The 20,363-nt window shown below is 33.5% G+C and overlaps 3 protein-coding genes across 3 annotated transcripts in view; 1 reads left to right on the top strand and 2 right to left on the bottom strand.

Annotated features, from left to right (window-relative positions):
* The window catches only part of LOC105173907, an 11,221-nt gene extending 9,267 nt beyond the window's left edge, over positions 1-1,954 (top strand). Inside the window, exons 18-21 of the mRNA XM_011095814.2 lie at positions 80-138; positions 379-538; positions 702-868; positions 1,305-1,954. Coding sequence (XP_011094116.1) covers positions 80-138; positions 379-538; positions 702-868; positions 1,305-1,574 — 656 coding nt within the window. The 3' untranslated portion in view covers positions 1,575-1,954. The remainder of the gene's footprint in view (positions 1-79; positions 139-378; positions 539-701; positions 869-1,304) is intronic.
* On the bottom strand, positions 3,152-7,281 carry LOC105173906 (protein SMAX1-LIKE 4). Its single transcript, XM_011095813.2, has 3 exons — positions 5,699-7,281; positions 4,917-5,169; positions 3,152-4,805 (listed from the first exon to the last, which is right to left on the bottom strand). Exons 1-3 carry the CDS (start codon positions 7,009-7,011, stop codon positions 3,231-3,233), a joined length of 3,141 nt encoding a protein of 1,046 aa, XP_011094115.1. The 5' UTR covers positions 7,012-7,281; the 3' UTR covers positions 3,152-3,230.
* The window catches only part of LOC105173905 (probable inactive purple acid phosphatase 28), a gene marked incomplete in the record, with an annotated part of 2,298 nt that continues 128 nt past the window's right edge, over positions 18,194-20,363 (bottom strand). The window contains 4 exon segments of the mRNA XM_020697588.1: positions 18,194-18,875; positions 19,125-19,552; positions 19,974-20,121; positions 20,231-20,363. Coding sequence (XP_020553247.1) covers positions 18,414-18,875; positions 19,125-19,552; positions 19,974-20,121; positions 20,231-20,363 — 1,171 coding nt within the window.

The following is a 20,363-nucleotide window of genomic DNA, read 5'->3' as shown; positions in this document are numbered from 1 at the left end:
CCCTCAATGAAGTCGCTGAGGATCATGTTTGAGTGGTAGAGACAAGATGTCTTACTGAAAATTTCCTCTTGTGTTATAGAGAATGCGTCCGGTGAATCCTCCATCGCTGCTGGAGAAAGAATGTGCGAGACAGTGAAGGTTGTACCCTAAATTCTTTCATTATGATATTTTCATTAAGGTCTGGACAGTGAAGTTTGTTCCTCCATATATATAAAATTAAGATTCACATGGAGCAAAATGCATGAAAAATATTTTTACTTTATTAAGTAGTATCAAGTACCATCGACTTTTATGCATCCTAAGGCTCATCGGTGTAGTTGCTGTGTACACCTTTAGTAATTGTCATATTTACTGCTAATGTTGTTATTGTATTCATAGGTTTTTGTACTACTTCATCATCTCCACATTTTCTCCCTCGGTAGAGTTTTGCCAGATCAACCTCCTGTACTCCCTGCAGTTGATATTCCAGAAAATTCTAGAGCAAAGAATGCTGATGTAAATCCACCGGGAGTTAAACCAAACACTGAAATAAATCTTGGTAATTTCAAGTGCATCTTCACCTATCTTATGTCTTTCTTATATTTGTTCTTGTTTTTGGTCCAAGTAATCGCAATAGGTGCTCTATTAAGACCTGTACATGCATGCAAAAGATTGCACGAGTAAGGGTTTTGATTTTAACTTGGTTTTCTGTATACCTCCAGTGGATGTGGTGCCTTGTCGGATTGCATTTGAGAGGGGCAAGGAACGCCATTTTCACTTTCTAGCACTGTCTGTGGGGACCTCTGGTTGGCTTGTCCTTGCTGAGGAGTTACCCATGATATCACGCCGGGGTATTGTTCGAGTTGCAGCACCATTGGCTGGATGTAATGTGAGTGTTGCTTTTACAATCTCAAACTATATGACTCAAATTAGTTTGTCACCACTATTATAATCAATCATGTCATAACCATATGAGTGGAGTTCGCTGGTAAAGAGGGTGGAGGGTTTTAAATCCATGAACGTAGATAGGAGCCTTTACTCTACTCTGACTCTGATTATTAAGGGAATTGGATGATTCAGTACACTTGATGTGGAACACCTGCCTGAGTCACCGAAATTTTGATAATTCAAATACAAGCACTTGAATAGCTTTTGAAGCTGCATCTTTGCAGTCTAATTTCTAATAGATTGTGGACGTATTTTGTCTATTTGTTATGAAACCCTACCAGTTTGGACATGTTATTTCCTGCCTAACAAGGCATTATTGAATTAAAATGGTATGGTAGCTGATTAAATCGATGTTAAACACTCTGTTTTCGCTTCAGCCCAGAATAGACGATAAACATCCGAGGTGGCTGCACCTCCGAATTCGTCCATCCACATTTCCCTTCACAGACACTCCTAAGTATGGTGCTCACGGAAAGGTAAAATCAAAAAGTTTGGTCGATGGAAGGTGGACTCTGGCATTCCGGGACGAGGAATCTTGCAAGCATGCTTTGTCCATGATTCTTGAAGAACTTAAGTTGCAAAGCCATGTGGTGGAGAGAAGTCTACAACCTTTGCTTGAACTTGATAGAAGTTCAAGCCCTTCTTAGTGTATAGCGGGTAACTCTTGATGAAAGCCATTCTCCATATTCTTTGTAAAAGTTTTAACTTTTGAGCTTCTTTTGAGTTCGTTTTCCAATATATACTTGTGCACACAAAGGGGTGGAGATTTCTGCAGGCCACCCATTTGTACATTGTCCAAAAAGAAATCCGTAGGTACACAAATGTATGATAGAGCATGTAATATTTAGTTCCCATTCTTTGTATATACGACGAGATAGTGTCCTTTATCCCCTGCATTTGAGATTTTTCTACCCTCTTTACCTCCTCTTAACTCAGCTCAGCCACTTTAGATGTTGCTCATTCTCAGTATTTGTAAGCTTTTGTAACCTTACATATATTTGAGCCAATGAAAGAAAAGTTTTAATTCTTTTCTCCATTCTTCTTTTGGTCCAACTGCAGTAAGTTGTGCTTCTGACAAATCTGTTGTACTTTGGTCGAAGGCCTATGTTTCTTTCTAATGTTCAATCAAAATTTTGTCCAAAACCAATTTCATTCTCGTACTTTGCATGCAGATGCTATGACATTAGATATAAACTATATCTGATGTCTGGGGCAAGCAGTACCCCCATGTGTTAAGTTATTTTGACAAGAATTAGATGATATAATGTTGATACTAGTATATATATGATCCGGGGATATATAATCCCCTCCTTTATCTCCAAGTTAGAGTTGATTAATTAAAATGGTAAGAAACAAGAAAGGAAGAAAGAAACATGATATCTATATTTAGTTCTGCTGGAAAAAATTAGCCATTTCAACAGATGGAGCAGGCAAAGCATGATAGCTAGACAATTATTTCCCCATCATTCATAAGTATTTTTTGTCTAAAAGTTGATAGTCATGAGAACTCTTTTTGCAAAGTTAACCACTTTATTTTTTGTTTTTGTTGTGTAATTTGTCAAATTTTGGAATCATGACATTTTCCTCTCCAGACATACCCCACGTCCGCCGCTAGATGTAATGATATCTTGTGTTGTTGATGAGCCCCTAATGAGTCAAAAGCAATGATACAAATTCAAAAGAAGGGAATTTATTTCAAGTAAAAAGTGCCATTGTCATATAGTGGAGAAGGCCATTATTTGAAACTATGCATTCATTGCTCTCTTTTTGTTTATAATTATCAACATATAAACTTTCACTAATTGCCATTGTCACTTTCTTTCTTAAATTATTTTGGGGGAGCAAAGATGATAATAATTGTTTATGAAAAGGTCTTGAGGAAACCTTTGTGGCTAGTGAGTGAGTTCCACATCCTCCCTATCTTAAATCTTCTCAATTAGCTTCACTTTGCAGCTCTCAAGATCTAAATATTCATTCCTCATCATGAACATGGCCCCAGCTCCCACACCAGTTTCCTTTTTGCTGGGCAGAAATCTTGAAGTGGTAGGTCAAGAACTGGTTATTTAATAAGCAAAGCAGCTCCACGTTTCGCCTTTTGGTCCTTCTTTTAATGCATTATTTTGATGTAGAAACTTCAAATAAGACCTGGTGCTGTGATGGGTATTAAATCAATCTGCATACTTTAGGAGTTTGAAACTATGATAGAGAAGATGGCAATTCAAGACTGATGGAAAACAAACCAGACATAGTATTAGAAACCATTAATTACAACCCAAGAAAAGAGGAATATGTTACAACTTCTTTTAACCTGTCAAAGAAACTTGGATCCTTGTGGGAAGACATGTGCCCAAGAACCCAGCTTCTGGAGAACTCTCTCCTTTTTCTCTCGAACACAGCCTAATACTAACCTTCTCCCTCTCACCAGTATCTACCATCCGTAAACTTGTCTGAAAAACTTCTTTCAGCCACTGTTCAAACAAGCTATTGAGATGTAACCCCGACCCCTGTAAAATTTCCTCTAACACCAACTCCTCAACATTGAAGCTACTTATGTTTCTATTTCCACTAACCTCCTCAAAGGATCTTTTGAATTTGGACAAGAACATCTCTCTTGCATGCTCCTCTTGATCCGAATTTCTATTGAGAACAAAGCAATTCTTGATCTTTTCGAGGAACCTTAAGGAATTCTGTTGTTCAGTAGTCGTTTCACGAGTCAAGTCACTTGAAATGGGGCTGAACTCTCCCTGTTTGCCTTCCTTCCCTTCATCCTCATCGGCCCTGATGTTGAGGTCGAGGGCATTTGAGCTTGACTGCCTTGTGAATTGTAGCTGTTTCCTATTGTCAGCAGCATCCGAGGAGACCTCTTCCATCTCATTATTGTTCCTCTGATTCTTGCTCCTGATTGACAAACCCCAATCTGCTTTGCGCTTATGATCAGGATTAGCCGTCCCAGAATCAAGTCTGGACTCACTGATAACTAGTTTCATCTGGATTACAGAATCCTTGTTTTCCTTTGCCTTGTTGTAGCTTGGATCTCCATTCATAGTTAAGATGAATATTGTATGGCTAGTATCTCTCAATGTTCCCAATTTTCCAGTTTCATAACCATCAGCAAGAAATTTAGCTAATTCGGGATCAGCAAAATCAACATCTTCAACTAGAATGACAAGCTTTTCATGATTTCTCAAGGCCTTCTCCAGCATGTCACGATTCTGACATACCGTACTTTTATTCTTTCTCATGTTCATGCAAAAGAGCAACTCAGAAGAACCAAACATGGATTTTGCAATTCCAACAGCTAATCTTCTCTTTGCTACCAGGTCATTCCCCTGAATCAATATAAACTTATCTTGATTGGTCACATTAGAGTCCATCAACGCATCAACAATCAAAGGAATTGTTTCAGATTGCCATGGCACATTTTCTTGAAATATGCCACACAAATCTGCATCTAATGCACTTCTCTCACTTATGAGTTCATCAGAATATGCTGAATTTCCAAGAGCAAGCGTAATCTTTACTTCCTTATCATCAATGCTTTTGAGAGAATCTAAATTTGGTCCCACTGATTGATATTTGGAACTTCCGTTGCTGAAACTGAACTCGATATGGCATGACTGCTGCCTTCTGAATTTGGGCAGAGAGCTTGGAGTTTGATTAGACTTGACTGCAGTATGATTAGCAAATGAAATTGTCTCAGCATCAGCAAAGATGCTGCTCTTGTTTGGCCAATAGGGAAAGGATGAAGTATAGTTATAGTTCCTCCCTATATGGCATTGATTACTAATCACAGAGCTGGAATTGTTCGGATTATGGCTTCCTTGGTGAAGACTCTGGCACAATTTGTTGTATTTTCTCCTCAACTGAACTAAATCATCCTGTAATTAAATATAGGCGTTCTTGATTAGTGCTGTAATACAATGATACACAAAAACTTGAATAACAAAAATTTACACAGTGAGTATATATGTATAAACTATCATTAGTACCTTCACTTGAGCCTCAACGCCATGGGGTTTGAGCCAGAAGGGCAATTGGGCTGAACCATTCTCTGAATCCTTGTTGGTTGAGTTCAGTAAAAAAGATTTCTGCTGGATTGATTTCAAGCCAGCTTCTTTCTCATAATTGGATGTGCATTCCGGACAACAAGTGAGAACATCTTGTTCCTCCTTGACACTAAATGGCTTGTTGTCCAAAACTTGAGATTGATTTTGTGAAAAGTTAATTCTTGATTCTTGGACACTGCAGAAGATCAGTAATGCGAACAGATCAATTTAATTACTAACTGAGAGTGATACTTTGCATCACAAATTTGACTAAATAATCCATGATACATGTTAAGGGGAAAAGGAAATTTGGAGCCAAAACTTTCAAATTTGTCCATATATGAAGACAGTCAAAAAACAAATGTTGTGGTAGACAATCCAATAAAGTTACATGAAACAGTCTCAATTACAAACAGAGAAATCAAATTCCAGCATTACATTCCAACATCATGATTTCTTTTCACATAACATTGTCAAAAACAGCAGCAAAACATGTCCAGACAAACAAAGCAAGAAAGGAAACGCTACAGGCCTTCTTAACCATACTTTTTCATTCTGTCACTGTACAGGCATGCCCAGAGTTCAGAATTTGAAGGCTTAAAACAAAAAGGACACAAAACAAAGTCTCAGAACTACCCAGAAATGGTCAATTTTCACTAAAATGGTGCACACTGATCATCACAAAAGCTGTAAGCTAACTCATATTAAGAATATTTTTGACTGACCTTGTTGCATTGAGGCTCAACCCCAGTCCACCAGATGGAACAGACACCGCTTGAAGAGTCCATTGAACATCCAGAGGGGGTTGTTTCATCTGAGATTTCATATAAGTCTGATAATTTGCTGTAGCCATTAACCATACCCTTGAGTTTGAGCTGTTATACCAAGAAAGCAACTTTCCCATCTCTGCAATAAAATGATCAACTGGGCTATAAAAACAGCCTTCTTTACCAGTAGACAAACCTTCTTCTTTCTCATCGTTACCACTGTCAACTGCCCACTTCAAGTCACCTGTGTATATAATGACTCCCCGGCCACCTGATGCAAAAGAATCCACCTTCCTTTTGAGGTCAGCAATATTCATTTCCACTTCTTCTGTCTTCATGAACCTTAGGGGGACTGATGAGAACTGAAACTTGATCCAGTGTGCTGATTTCAACTCCTCAGGAACATCTCCTCTCTCCACCTTTCTCATCACTTCTTCCACAAGCCCTTCAGCCATGGACAAGGAATCACCAACTATGACAGTATTTTTTCTCTTCTTCCTCAGCAAAACCTCCAAAACCACCTTGATATCTTCCTTCAAAGAGGAATAAGCATCAGAGATGGGGTTGCTTACAGGCTTCTTCTGAGGGGAAAAGAGAAAAGGGTTTTGCTCGGAAGCGTATGAGAGCAAGTGGGAATGCCAGAAACCACTACTAGGGTTTAAAACCTCCCTCTGAGTTTCAGTTGGAGGAGAACTAGGAGTAGAGTAAATCCCACCAGAGGTATAATTATAACACTGGAAAACAGAAGAAACTGAGTTGGTAGAATCCTCCAAGTTGTTCTTGACAGCAGTGCTGGAGAAACCAGCCTCCCTCATAACCCTACTAACACTAGGGTCATCCAAGATGGACAAGATCAGCTGCTCCAACTCAACTTTTATAGCTATGAGAGGCTGCTGCTGCTGCTGCTGCTGCTGTTCTATGGAGCCTCTCCTCTGATGGGCTTGCGCCCTCTTGAGCGCAGCGACGAGAGCATTAGACAAAGATGGCTGAGCGTGGAGGAGGGGCCCAGGGGTGGCAGGCAGGCGGTTAAGAGCGACGTTGAAGCAAAGCTCAAGAGCTCTGCATTGAAGAGGATGAGAAGGCTGATGAGGTTGGGATTTGAGACAAGCCCTTCTGAGAAGACTGGTTCTTGAACTGAGCAAAGTGGCGGCAACATGCAGTGGAGTGACCTGTGCGTGGCCGCGCCGCCTGGCCAAGCTAAGAGAGTGCTTCAGAACGGAAGCAGCCTCCGCCGAGAGCGTCTGTTGCGATGGACAAGCTCCTGCACGCATAACTTAGCCCACACCCCCACCCCAACACACCCCCCCTCTTTGAGAGATTTGAACTCTCGTTATCGTTTCAAGAAACCTGAAACTGAAACTTCGATCGTTGTTGATCCTTGGATTCTCCACCTTTACACCACCCCACCCCACTTCAACTTCAACTGTGTATATATATAGGGAAGGAGGATCACTTGTTTGAGAGAAAATGATGAAGAGATGATGAGGAAAAGTGGAGGGCTAAGTTTTTTGAAATGGCACCGTATCAGCGGTACAACGCCTTAAGAGGAAATAAATAGGGAGGTGTTTTCGGAGGAGTGTTTTGGAGTTTATAGCTAAGATAGAGGGCTATTTCGGGCTTTTCACACCCTCAATATTTTCTTTTCTTCTTTTTACTTTTTTATTACAATTTTCATACCTCATCTTATATTTTATTTTATAACATAATAAGAGTTAAATATATATAAAATCTTATATATTAATTTATTATAATATATGTCATAAAACATTTAAAAAAGAAAAATTCAAATGATAATGTTAGTATTGCCACTAATTATAACTTAACTTGACCAGAACAAATATTGTCACAATATTATCAATCTTAATTATTAATTTTGTCAAAATTATATTAATAAGAATCAATATCAAAAAATTGTGTAAAGTAGTCATTAAAAGCAATTAGTCACGACAACATGATTGTGTATAAAGTTGTCATTGAATGCTATATATAATGATAATTTAGTGAATAATAATTATTTTTATTATCATAATTAATATTTTTGTTGTCATGTATCACTAATTATTTATAGTGTTCGGCTAATAATTATATTGTGAGAAAATTAATATTTTACATTTTGCAATTTAAGTGAAAAAAATATAGCAATAAATTTGATGTAGAGAATAATTGAAATTAAATTATGGGCAAAATAGATAAATAAATATATAAATAAGTTTTGTTATTGTAAACAATTCAATTACTATTAGTTCTTCCATAATTACTATTTGTGGGGTTTGATGCAAATTGGAATTCACAAAAACAGGAAAAAGTGCTCCTCAAAAAATACAATTTTGAGCCCACATTTATTTATTTCATCCTTTATATATATATATATATATATATATATATAGAGAGAGAGAGAGAGAGAGAGAGGAGAGAGATAAAAGAGAAAGTCTTATATTTTTGCCTTTTTCATTATTCTTTTTCTTTTTTCTTTTTCCATACAAATGTTTGTGTGTATATATATTTTTTCTATTTTCCTTTTTTGGGTAAAATTTTAGTAGCTGTGACACGCAATTTCTGTGTACATAAAATAAATAATTTTTCACATTTTACAGTATATTATAAATAAGATAAACCAATAAATCACATTTAAAAGAAAAAGAAAGAAATAAAAGAAAACTAACTAAAGATATTAGTCACACAATAAAAGAATTGGTGTTATAAAAAACATAATAATTAAAATAATTTTTAAAAATATCTAATTAGGGGTATAATTGTCTTATTTAAAAATTAGTGTGGTAGTATCATAATCATTGTTTATGAATGTGGAGAGCTTTTCTTTTTTTTTTTTTGGGGGGGGGGGAGATAAAAAAAAAAAAAAAAAAAAGAAAGATACAGTACAACAATGCTCGTATAATCCGTTATCCCTTGACAGGCCAAGGGATATGACATAATCTATAAAGTGCACTAATGCTAATAGAACTGGGAAGATTTTTGCTAAGAATCCGTAGTCTGACGTCCTCTATGATCAATCTAGCTAATATAGCCAGCGTCCTCAAAGTGTGCTCGAACTGAGAGCCTTTCTTTCTTACACTCACAACGGGTGGTTCACTGTAACAATTTTTAAGTACAACCGCTAATTATATAATTCTAAAAATTAATTGTAACAACTTTCTTCTTTTACAAGTGGCTCTTTGTTATTTTAACACCATCACACAAATTTATTATTGTGTAATACTTTAAGCTGGTTTTATTTTATTTATTTTTTAAAAGATGATTGATTAATTTATATATTTTATTTTTTGCTATAGAAAATTTATAGAGAGAGGATCGGAAAAAGAAAAGAAAAAAAGAGGGGAATGATGGTAGAGAGACAGCGTTTTATTCCTCAACTCCCCCAAAAGCAACTCTCTGTCTGCTCTCCCCATAATTATTTATTTGTTGCATCTCTCTTTCTCTCTCTCTCTCTCTCTGCGCTTTGCGTTAAACAAAACCTTTTTATTGTATTGGAATTATAATAATAATAATAATAATAATAATGTGATGACAGAATGAATGAAGATTATATATATAAAATAGTTAATTATGATATCGAAAAACCCACATATTAATATAACAACTTTTTGGTAAATCAAGACAAGATATTAGATATCTTCTCTTGAATTTCTGAATTGCATGCCTTCCCATCTTTTCTCATTCACGCTACCCCCCCCCCTCTCTCTATATATATATTCCCCTCTTTTATCTAGGGATGATTATATTCCGTTCTCCCGAGATTTTATATAATTATATATAGAGTTAGTATGTATTTCTGAAGTTTGTTTTTGCATAACAAAAAGATTTTTTTATTAATTAAAATCCACTAAATTTGTTGATATTAGCAAGAAATCGAACGAAAGTTCATACTTACCCCCAATTGATTTATTATTCACTTGGTCCATGTTGAAGACATTGCACATGCTCTTTTCCTTAACAATTTTAACGAAAATAAGTAGTGGGACATAAATTGTATTTTTTTTTTTTTTAATTTGTGGCACTAAATTTGATGTATCGTAAAATAATAGGACCAAAACCACGAATGAACTAAGTTATGGGATGTAAATTATAATTTTTCCAATAACTACGCATGTTATCTATATGGTTGTTTGATATTAAATGTACGTAAAAAAGACAAGTATAATACACTCAATTTGAATTAGAATTTTTAAATATGTATTACTATATGAAAAAGTATTCATTAATATTCCTTTCTCAATTTATTTTATGAATAAATGTTGACATAACATCTTATCAAAATTATCATCTATAAATAGTAATTTTTGTTTTAAATGAATAGTTATAATTAGAAAAATAATTAGGTAGATGAATAATAGCAACTTTTTACAAAGGCGGGTAACGATAACTAATGGCTTTTATTTAGTCAAGTCATAGATAACGTCTACCTAATTAATATCCCAAGTCGTGTAAAGTTTTTGAGATTACATATAAATCGCCTTTTAATGACTATTATCATTTTACATTAACAGAATCAAACATTTCAGAAAGCTAAAAAACCATTCTCATCAATAAATGATTATTATTAATCCCTTTTATTTAATGATCCTCTTATTTTTTAAATTCTGGAAATAAATTGAATAGTTCCGATTCCGCTTACCTCCCACGTCACATGGGCCGTAGATCACTTGTGGGGTATTTACACATTCTCTACGTACCGATGCAGCTCCCATATTGATAGAAGAATACAATACATCAAGAATTTAAATCAACGAATACGTTTAAACAAGATAAAAACAAAAACAAAATTATTTGTTGTTTATTTTATAATTATTTTGGATGGAAATTAATCTAAAAATACTAAAAAATCTAAACAAATAAATTAATAAAAAGAAAAGGAGGGTGAATAAATGGGATTCAAATCATTGGAACATGATCCTTGATGAGTTCATAAAGTTGATGAAAGCAAATTAAAGGGATGAATTTTTGTTTGCTCTTCTTACAAGAAAAGTATCATCAATTGATCATGAATTGATTGAGACTATAATTATATGTATATATATATATATATATATATATATATTCTTGTTTGTGGTCTGAAAGGTGCAATCTTTGGAGAGTCCAATGATTTGGTTTGCATGTTCCAGGACAAATATTCCACAAAAGCATCACTGTAAAAATCATAAGCTCTCTCTTCAATGCTACATTTTTGGCCCACCTCCCCACAACACACTAAAACATTCTATTTCTACATTTAAATTAATACTATTGCAAATTATAACATTTTTCTTCTTTAACCACATTATGATGATTTTTCCCAGTTGTGTTTCTCATATAAAAACAACAAATTAAATTATTCAATATTCAACTTTCAATACAAATTTCAAAAATACTTCTTCTTTCTATAAGTTTTGAGTCTCGACTCAATAAGTAGTGAGACGATAAGTGAGATAATGATTAAATATTATATGAAACAATTAAGATGATTGAGTCGATGTACATTTGATTCAATTAAGTTTTATTAATAATCAAATATTTTTCAAGCGTGATATATATTTTCTACGTAAGAGATATTAATTAAAATAAATTTGAATAATAATATGCACAATAAGCTTTGATTCGATTTACATGCCTAGCGCTAATTAGCGAACAAAATTAGGATTTAAAGGGTAAACACAAAGATTATAATTAAGATCAAGAGTTGTATAATAAAGAGTTTGAATCTTTGATTTGTGCGTGGGATGTGGAGTCTTCAACCTTACTATATGTACTTTTTTGAAAAATAAAATAAAATGTCTAAAAACTTTGTTTAGGCCAATCAATTAAACATTGTTTTAAGAAGTAAACTTGAGGCATCAAGACTTTATTCGAAAATCGCATAATCATGGGTATTTGTCGGCCTCTACGGTATAATTATTGACATTGCATATGCAACAAATTAAAAATAATGTTATTATAAAATATTTGTCGTAATTAATCATAATATATATATATCTATGTTATATGATTAGTAAATTAAAGTTTTCAGTTAAAATTTGCAATCACACCGAGCCCTCGATTTTTATCTTTGAATCTTTGTCATATTTCCAGCTTTTGGGGTAATAAATTTTGTAGAAAGTTGGTGATGATGATGAAATGTACTATACATTGAGGACCATTTAAATTTTGATGTTGATGATGCATATAAATGAATGCCAAAGTCCCAAAGTCATACAATATATGTAGCAGCTAGTGGAAATTATGTATGGCAAAATGATATTTTTTATTTGTATGTAGTCATAGTACTGTATTTTTGGTCTTATAATTTACTTTATTTATATATTTAATTCTTTTTTGACGAATTCAGTCATGAACATCTCTTATTTAATTATTTTTTTGATAAATTTAGTCCCGTGTTGATAATTTTAATCTTAACGATCTATAGTAGGACAAAAGTAATATCTAATCCAGGGTGAATGGGACCAAAATTATCTATACATAACTGAATTTGTTAAAAATGGACAAAATGTGAGATATTCACAACTAAATTGGTCAAAAAAAAAATATTAAATTGTGTAAATAGAGTAAATTACAGGACAAAAAATACTAACGACCTATAGTTAGACGAAAAAAATAGAATTTTGCTGTTATATATATTCAGACAATTCTCATATTACAAAAGATAGCAACAAAAAGCTGATTAGGATGGATGAGTTCTGAGGACCATCAAAATGACTTTTACATTATTATATGTTATTATTAATAATTATTACTAATGAGACGAAATTGTTTTATTTACAAGCAATCCTAACTATAACAGTTGTCATTATACACAATTGGTGAAAAAACAAATATTATAGCGATAATTAAATCTGTTATCGCTATATTATTATTGTAAATATATCACTTATTATCTATACTCACAATTTTATATATAACTCTTTTGCCATGAACCGTTTAATTAAGTGACAAAATTGAATTTTTCGTTGTAACTTATATTTTATTTTATATATGCACATAAGCATACCATAAATATGTTATTTATTTGAATATAAAAAATATTTTATATCCATAATATGTATATATAAAAAGAAATAAACAAAAAAACATGAATTGCAATAGAAAATTGAAATGAAGCTCCAACTCCAACTCATGATATTGATGTGTGTGTGTGTGTGTGTGTTTGCATCAAAATACCAAAATCATCTTTTGCTTTTTCATTCCCCCTTTCCTTACTTTAATTTTCTCCATACGTACATTCCATTCCTCTGCCTCGGCCTTCGAGTTCCGGATTCATACTTCATAATAATAATAATTATTATTATTATTTATATTTTCTATATGACATTTCAATTATATTAATATAAATATGTGTGAATTGTGATTGATTGTTGCAATATATATATATACATATATATATAATTACAAATTCTCTTTTGTTGTTTGGGAAAATTATAAATACTTCTCTAATTTTAACGTTCGTCTAATAATATCCATAATTTTTTTGTGGTGAAGCGACCAAAATTTCCTTTTGGATTGTTGAATTATGTCTATAGTTTTTAAAAATATTTTGATGGACTAATATGCTTTAACGATTATTTTTACTTCACATCCTCAATTTTTTTTTATATTTTTTCAAATATTCTATTTTTTAATAGAATATTGAGCAAATATAAAGTAGTAATTTTCACCTCACCGTCTAGGAGCTACATAATTATTTTTAATTTGAGGAGAATATTTATAATTTTTGAAACATCGAAAAGATATCTAATCATGCCAAACCTGAAGGGTAGTTGTAATTTACCATCTATTTTTTGACATCGAATCCCATAATTTATATATTAATTTTGATAATGCCACCTCATCATATTATGTGAATTATGAAAAATGTAAGATAATAGAAAAAATAGAAATTAAGAAGGAAAAAAAGAAAAAAGAAAAAAGAGTGAGAAAAAGTGGAGAGGAGGGGAAGGCTTTTTTGGTACTGAAATCAAAGAGGTTGATTAAAGGTAGGGTCAGCAGTAAGCAAAGAAAGTCATGAGAGACAATCAGAAAAAGGATAAAAGTAACTTGTTTTCCCTTTTTCTTCTTTCTTTTCTTTTTTTTTTTGTTAGATTATAAATAAAATTTTTAAAATTTATCATAATTATAACTATTTTTTATTTATTTAAAAAATTATAAATATTTTTTAAAATTAAATAATTATCTAATAAATACTTCTCTTAACAACATATTATAAGGGATATTTATTAGACGATCGTTAATTTTAAAAGAGTATTTATAAATTTTTAAATAATAAAAAATATTTATAATTATAATAAATTTTATAATTTACCCTTTTTCCCTCTCTCTCCATTTTGCATGCAACCTTATGCCCTCATCATTACTCCCACCTTTATACTTTTATTTTTTTTAAAATGTTGGGATTTTATAAATACATCAGCACATGAGATGTTATTCATTTAATTAATTAATATTATCACAATCAAATAAAAATGGAACAGAATTAATTATGATATTATTATATTCTTAATTAGCAAAATTAACCATTAATAAATAAAAATGTTTCACATAAGTAGTATTTATTATCTACCAAACCGCTGTCAAAATTCTAGATTGAAAATAAATTAGGGATAATTATATTTACATCCCAGATGATTTATTTATATAAACCATCCATATCTTTTGAATAATTGTACATACACGCATCAGAAACCTCAATATTTTTTTTACAGAAATCATTCCTATTTTCTAAAAAATGTCAATATCATTAGACAAACTTCTTGACCGTTAGAGGTAATTTTTGTAATTACACAAAAAAACAAAAATATTTAGGGAGTATAAATATAATTATGAGCATAGATTATTGAAGTTGTCCGAATATAAAATAATAAAAATGAATTGTTAGAGGTAGAAATTTGGGTTGAATCAACTCATCTGCATATATACAAAGTCAGCAATAATTGTAGATTCTGATAAAGAATGAGGACAAATTGATTCTGAACCTTTATTCCTACAAGTGGTCGCCCACAAACATGCCATCCAAATAAAAATAATTAAAAATAATGAGGTGTAACTAATAATCATTTCTAATTTAATAAAAAATAAATAAAATTATGACTGAGATTGGTAACATCACTATTTTTGCTGCATGCCGGTCTTCCGAAAAGTTTAAGCGACTTATAAATTTTAAAGACCTTTACAAAATAAAATTGTAAGGATTCATATATACAAATTTAAAATGAACAATATTTCATGTAAAAAATCAAAATCCTAATCTATATATATATATAGAAACAAACACTTATACGTTTAAACATCACTTCTTGGCTCAAAGTGTTTGGGTGGAGACAAGAATTTAAGCTAATTCATTTTCATGAAAATTAATGATTCATAAATATAAAACCATGTTAAAAACTTTACCAGATTGAAACCTTTTAACCATTCTACTATGCGTCATGCTGTCTCCACAACACACACACACACACACACACTGCATGCAGACAAAACAACAAAACATACAAACAAGAATGTATATGAATACAAATGAAGGAATAGTAATTTGGTAGGTATGCACGTACGTAAGTAGCAGTATATATAAAGTGTGTGTGTGTGTGTGTGTGTGTGTCTCCTGAGATGGCAACACAGTACGAATGATTAGGGTATGTATAAGGGGTGTTGGTATGGGAATAGACTAGTCGTGAAGCTGCTGGGCATGTAAAAAACAGAGATGTATGGACAAAAGAGCAGATCGGAGGATGTCTTTAATTTGTTCCAAACTATTATTATGTTTCATCTGTCGGAGGGAGGATTATTAGCTTTCCCCCAATCTGGACATTTTTACTGCCTAAGTTCCTGTTCAAAACCCATCACACCATTACCTTTTACTGCACCTACCCCTTCACGTTTGGAGCTTGCACGGCTTTTATACTAGCACACTATCAATTTATAATAAAAGATACGAACTAAATAAGTGGTGGCTAAATTATCATCCAACAAACCATAAAATAATAATAATAATAAGGATAAATTACAATACGCTTTGTCATAATTATAAGAGATAATTACATTCTTCTTTTATGAGGTTTGGTATAATTATACATAAACTCCATGTGGGTTGGGTCGGGGGAAAATATTATTTAGCCGCATAAAACAAGGGTAGAATTTTTTTTTGTACCCACAATTATGATAGATGATACTTTTAGTCCATAAAACACAAAATCACGTCTTTTTAGTTCTAAAAAATGTGATTTTGGATTTTTTTAGTCTCAAAATTACAATGTCTTTTTAGTTATAAAACCACAAGATATGTGACTTTTGGGACAAATTAATACCGACGGTCACTGAAAAAAGTATTTGTTAGACATCCAATAATTTCAATATTTATAAAATTTTTAAATAATAAAATATATTTTTAATTATGACAGATTTCAAGAAAACGAGTTTATTTGACCTAAATAATAGTAACAATGCATCGTACAAATAGTTGTAATGATGTGTAGAAAAAATGAATGTGGTGTAGAGAGCAAAACAATAAATATTGATGCAGAGTGCAGAGAAGATGAAATGGAGGAGGTGCAGAATTTAGCAGGAAACTAAAGTAGGTTAATGATGAAGATGAGAGTAAGTTAGGATGGAAATGAGTGACATTCCAATTAGAGTGAAAAAGGCGTAATTAATGCAGCAGCAGCAGCAGCACTACTATACTGTTGGAGTCAAAAAGTTGTCATCAACTTTACATCTTTGTTGGATCTTTTTCAGTATGTCTGTCTCTCTCTATATATACACTTTACTACGTACGATAAATGTATGTATACGTAGTAGTGTAGTGTAGTGGAGTGGATGAAAAATCAGTGGGTTTCATGAGGTTGGAATCAAGAAAAGCTTTTCCCGTATCTACACATTTTCATGCTGAGTGGATCCTCCTGATCTCCTGCATGCTGCACATTTACATTTTACTAGCTACCTATACACATATATATGTTATGTTTGTGTGTCTGTCTCTCTCATCTCTCATCTCTCTCTCTCACTCATCCAAGAATTTCAATCAAGCAGATGACAAGTGAGATAAAGGCCGGGAGGTTCTTTTTATCTTGAATAGAGTGTTTATTCTCCCCATTTTTTCATGACACACACACCCTTTTGTTAGAATTATAATAATTATTAAAATGAAAGAAGCAGGGTTAGAGAGAGAGAGAGAGAGTGGGGGAAAATGACAAAAGGAAACAACCCCAATTACCTAAAATTCCATCTTGTCTGAATTTCTGATGCACAAATACCGTATCTAACATTCATTCAAGAAAACGCATGCCCTTTAATATCTATATATTCATTTCTGACATCCATCAAATTTCTCTCTCTGGGCATATGGGCTCACCTTTTCAGCAAGCATGGATTGATTCTCTTTGCTGTTAATCCATCACTTTTCTCAAGAGATAGTACTAGATTCTGCATCTCACTTTTCACTTATTTTAACATTATATATACATATTTACATCAACAAATTCCTATTACTAACATCACATGATTCTTACTGAAATTCATATACACTTCACATAAATAGAAACCCATTTATTCATATGTAATACTATTAGTAAAAAAGAAGGTCAAAATCAAGAAACATGGTGATGTGAGTGTCTCCAAATATGAGTTTTATGCTGTATATATACACTAATTTGCATGGGGTGGGGTGCGGGGTGGGTTGCAGCAGTGAGAGTCAGAAAGACTTTAATTGTGATGATTGGTGGGGTGAGGTGGGAAAATGGAATGTGGGAATATTTGTTGGCTTTTTAGCTTCTTAATTTGCTACTTTTTGGGGGTGGGTTTGAAAGAATGTTTCTTTGCTTCTCACTCTCAACTATTGTCTTTCTTCTTCTTTTTTCTGCCTTTTCCCCACTCCATTTTGCCTTTTTATTTACTACTAACATTTCTTTCTTTCCTTTTTTTTACCACCACCACTTCTCCTTGTGCCTATTTTTTTTTTTATGTTTTAAAATTAGTTTATATATAATTAACATTCCACTTTTAATAACATTGTTAACTACCATTAAACTCATGTTAAGTTGGATGTATATGTATGATTGTCGCACACCCTTTATTTTAAATAAACAAGTGAGATATGTGTCAATCATCTGACTATTCAGTACACAATATGAAAGGTAGCATACCTAAATTCAAATTTCATTAGCCCCATAAGATTTGCACTTCCATATTGGGACAAAAGGCCCAAAGAATTGTGTTAACCCAATTCCTGGGCAAATTTGGTGTCCACTGAGACGTATTGATCATAACATGGTCTTGGTGTATGTACTAAAACACAACACACGCCGATTAAGAAACATAGCTGAAGCACAATATTAGTCGCACACGAAAAACGACAGACATCCAGCATTATGGGAAGAACTTCAACCATAAAGGCAGCACCAAGAGCTAGAAACACAAGCAAGAAATGCAGATATTTGCTTCCTCAAATGTCATAAGATTTGACTACAAATTCATACGTTTATGCGGAAAAAACTATTAAAACTTGTGACTTTCTGCAATTTCAGAATGACTTTACGCCTCCAACAGGTTAATTAGTTTTCCAAATTGCCCCTCTCTTCAAATGGAAGCATCTCTCTATAACCTAAAGATAGATCCATGTGAAACAAAGATTCAACAATACATGAAATTGTTATCCGTGGTACATTAGAGCTGCTATACATCATGGCATCATATCCTTCTAAGGCCTTCTCTCCCAAAGGATTTGTTCGTCAATTTTGCTCAGCTTCTCGTCATCAAGTCGTTTCCACGTCTTGATCCTTCCTACTCCACTCCATGACTTTTCCCCTTTCGCAAGTTCTGCCAAAATGACTCTGCTTCTTCTTGGCCATCCAGCCTTACCATAACCATGATACCCAAACCCTCCACCATAACAGAACCATAGGCCTCCAAGAGTCCCACAGAAGTCATTTTTGTGATCATGACCTATGAACACAGCTTTCACATCTCCCATAGAGACAAGTGTATTAAGAACTCCCGAGTTTACTAGGGAACATGCTACCCATTCTCGATATTTACCAACCACATTGTAGATAGGACCTTGTTTGATTTCAGGAATTGGAATGTGGAAGAATGCTAATGATGGGCTGATTGTTGAATGTGGAGAAACTATAGGTGATTCCTTGCTGTCCAGCTTTTGTTCCTGTTAGTGTGTTGCCTGCAACATGTTAATAATCTAAATCTGCAATACAGCCTCCTGAGAGTTGAATGAAATAAAAAAGATTGCAGGATGTATGCCTATAAACACAATAAAATTAAACCATAATATTCTAGAATTTAATGGATAATTATATATAATTTCATACAAACCGAAAATGTTTTCAGAAAATTATGCAAGTGTGCAGAATTACGCGACTGACTGAGAATTGTTTGAATCTAACAGATGCTTTACCTGAACTTTCTGAGAAACACGACGAAGCCAGTTAAGTTGGGATTCTTTAATCCAATCATAAGTCCAAATCCCATCAACGAAGGCTCTATCCCCACTGTCAAGAAAATAGAGATTGAGGACACTGCTATTGGCAAAACTGGAGCCTGGAGCACCCCATACTCTCAGATCAAAGTTTCCAAAGCCATCGATTTTTGGCACTGGATGCTGTTTGTTGTGATTGGAGGTCTCTTCAACTGACGGAAAGGTCTGTGATAGAGAAAAGTCCATAAGGGATATGAAAGACATAAGCTCTTCGCGAGTCATGGTGGATTCTTGATCGTGATTCCCTAAAACTGCTGCCCAAGGAATTCCAGATTTCATAACCGGGCCAAAAGCTTCAAGCAGAGATTCTGCAGCATCAGAAGCGCTACTCCCGAATATGTTATCTCCTGGATTGCACAACTCACATAAATCAGAAGAAAAACTAATTGCATTCACTTATACAGTTTCCTCACAAGGAGATTAAACTTAACTTTACTTCATCTGTGTCCTTTAAACCTTTGCATTGAGAATCAGCCCACATAGTCCTTCACTCTCAGCCCCAAACCATAAACACCTATAGTTACAAATTTTTAGCTAACATCATTTTTAACAAATTGTCAATCACCAAACAACCCAAGCAAGAAACACATTGCTTCATTACTCCTTTGTTAATTTAACGAGAATGTCTCTATAAATCCAAATACTGCATACAAGACACAACTACCAGAATCCTAGTTTTTCACACAACAACACAGAATTTGAATTGAATCTGACACGACACAAGCAAAATCCATGTATCTAGAAATAGTAACATTAAAATTCGAGTACCAGTAAAAGCGACAAAATCAGGGTTTTCAAGCTGAATCATCTTCTCAAGAAACCGAGTCGTATTCAAGTCCGAGCAGTACTCAAACTCACTCTCCAACACATCTCGGCAACGAGTCAACTTCCCATTCCCGAAATGCATATCCGCCACCTAATATCAAAAACCCATAATCATCACAAAAACAAATAAAATTCAGAAACAGACCCATAATTCATCAGCATTTCTAAAACCCAGAAGACTGAATCATCTTTAAAATCACCTGGAGGATTGTGAAAGTCCCATCAGCGCGAAATCGCAGGGGGAGGGGTGCGACTCTCTTGACTCTAGCATTCTGGTGGTCAAGGGCGAGCTTGGGAGAGATAAATATGGTGTTGAGAACATGTACGGAAGCA

The sequence above is a fragment of the Sesamum indicum genome, linkage group LG11 (genome assembly GCF_000512975.1).
Source record: "Sesamum indicum cultivar Zhongzhi No. 13 linkage group LG11, S_indicum_v1.0, whole genome shotgun sequence".
In the NCBI taxonomy this organism is placed as follows: Eukaryota; Viridiplantae; Streptophyta; class Magnoliopsida; order Lamiales; family Pedaliaceae; genus Sesamum; species Sesamum indicum.
The sequence above is the reverse complement of the archived record's forward strand: the minus strand, read 5'-3'. Positions and strand labels throughout refer to the sequence as shown.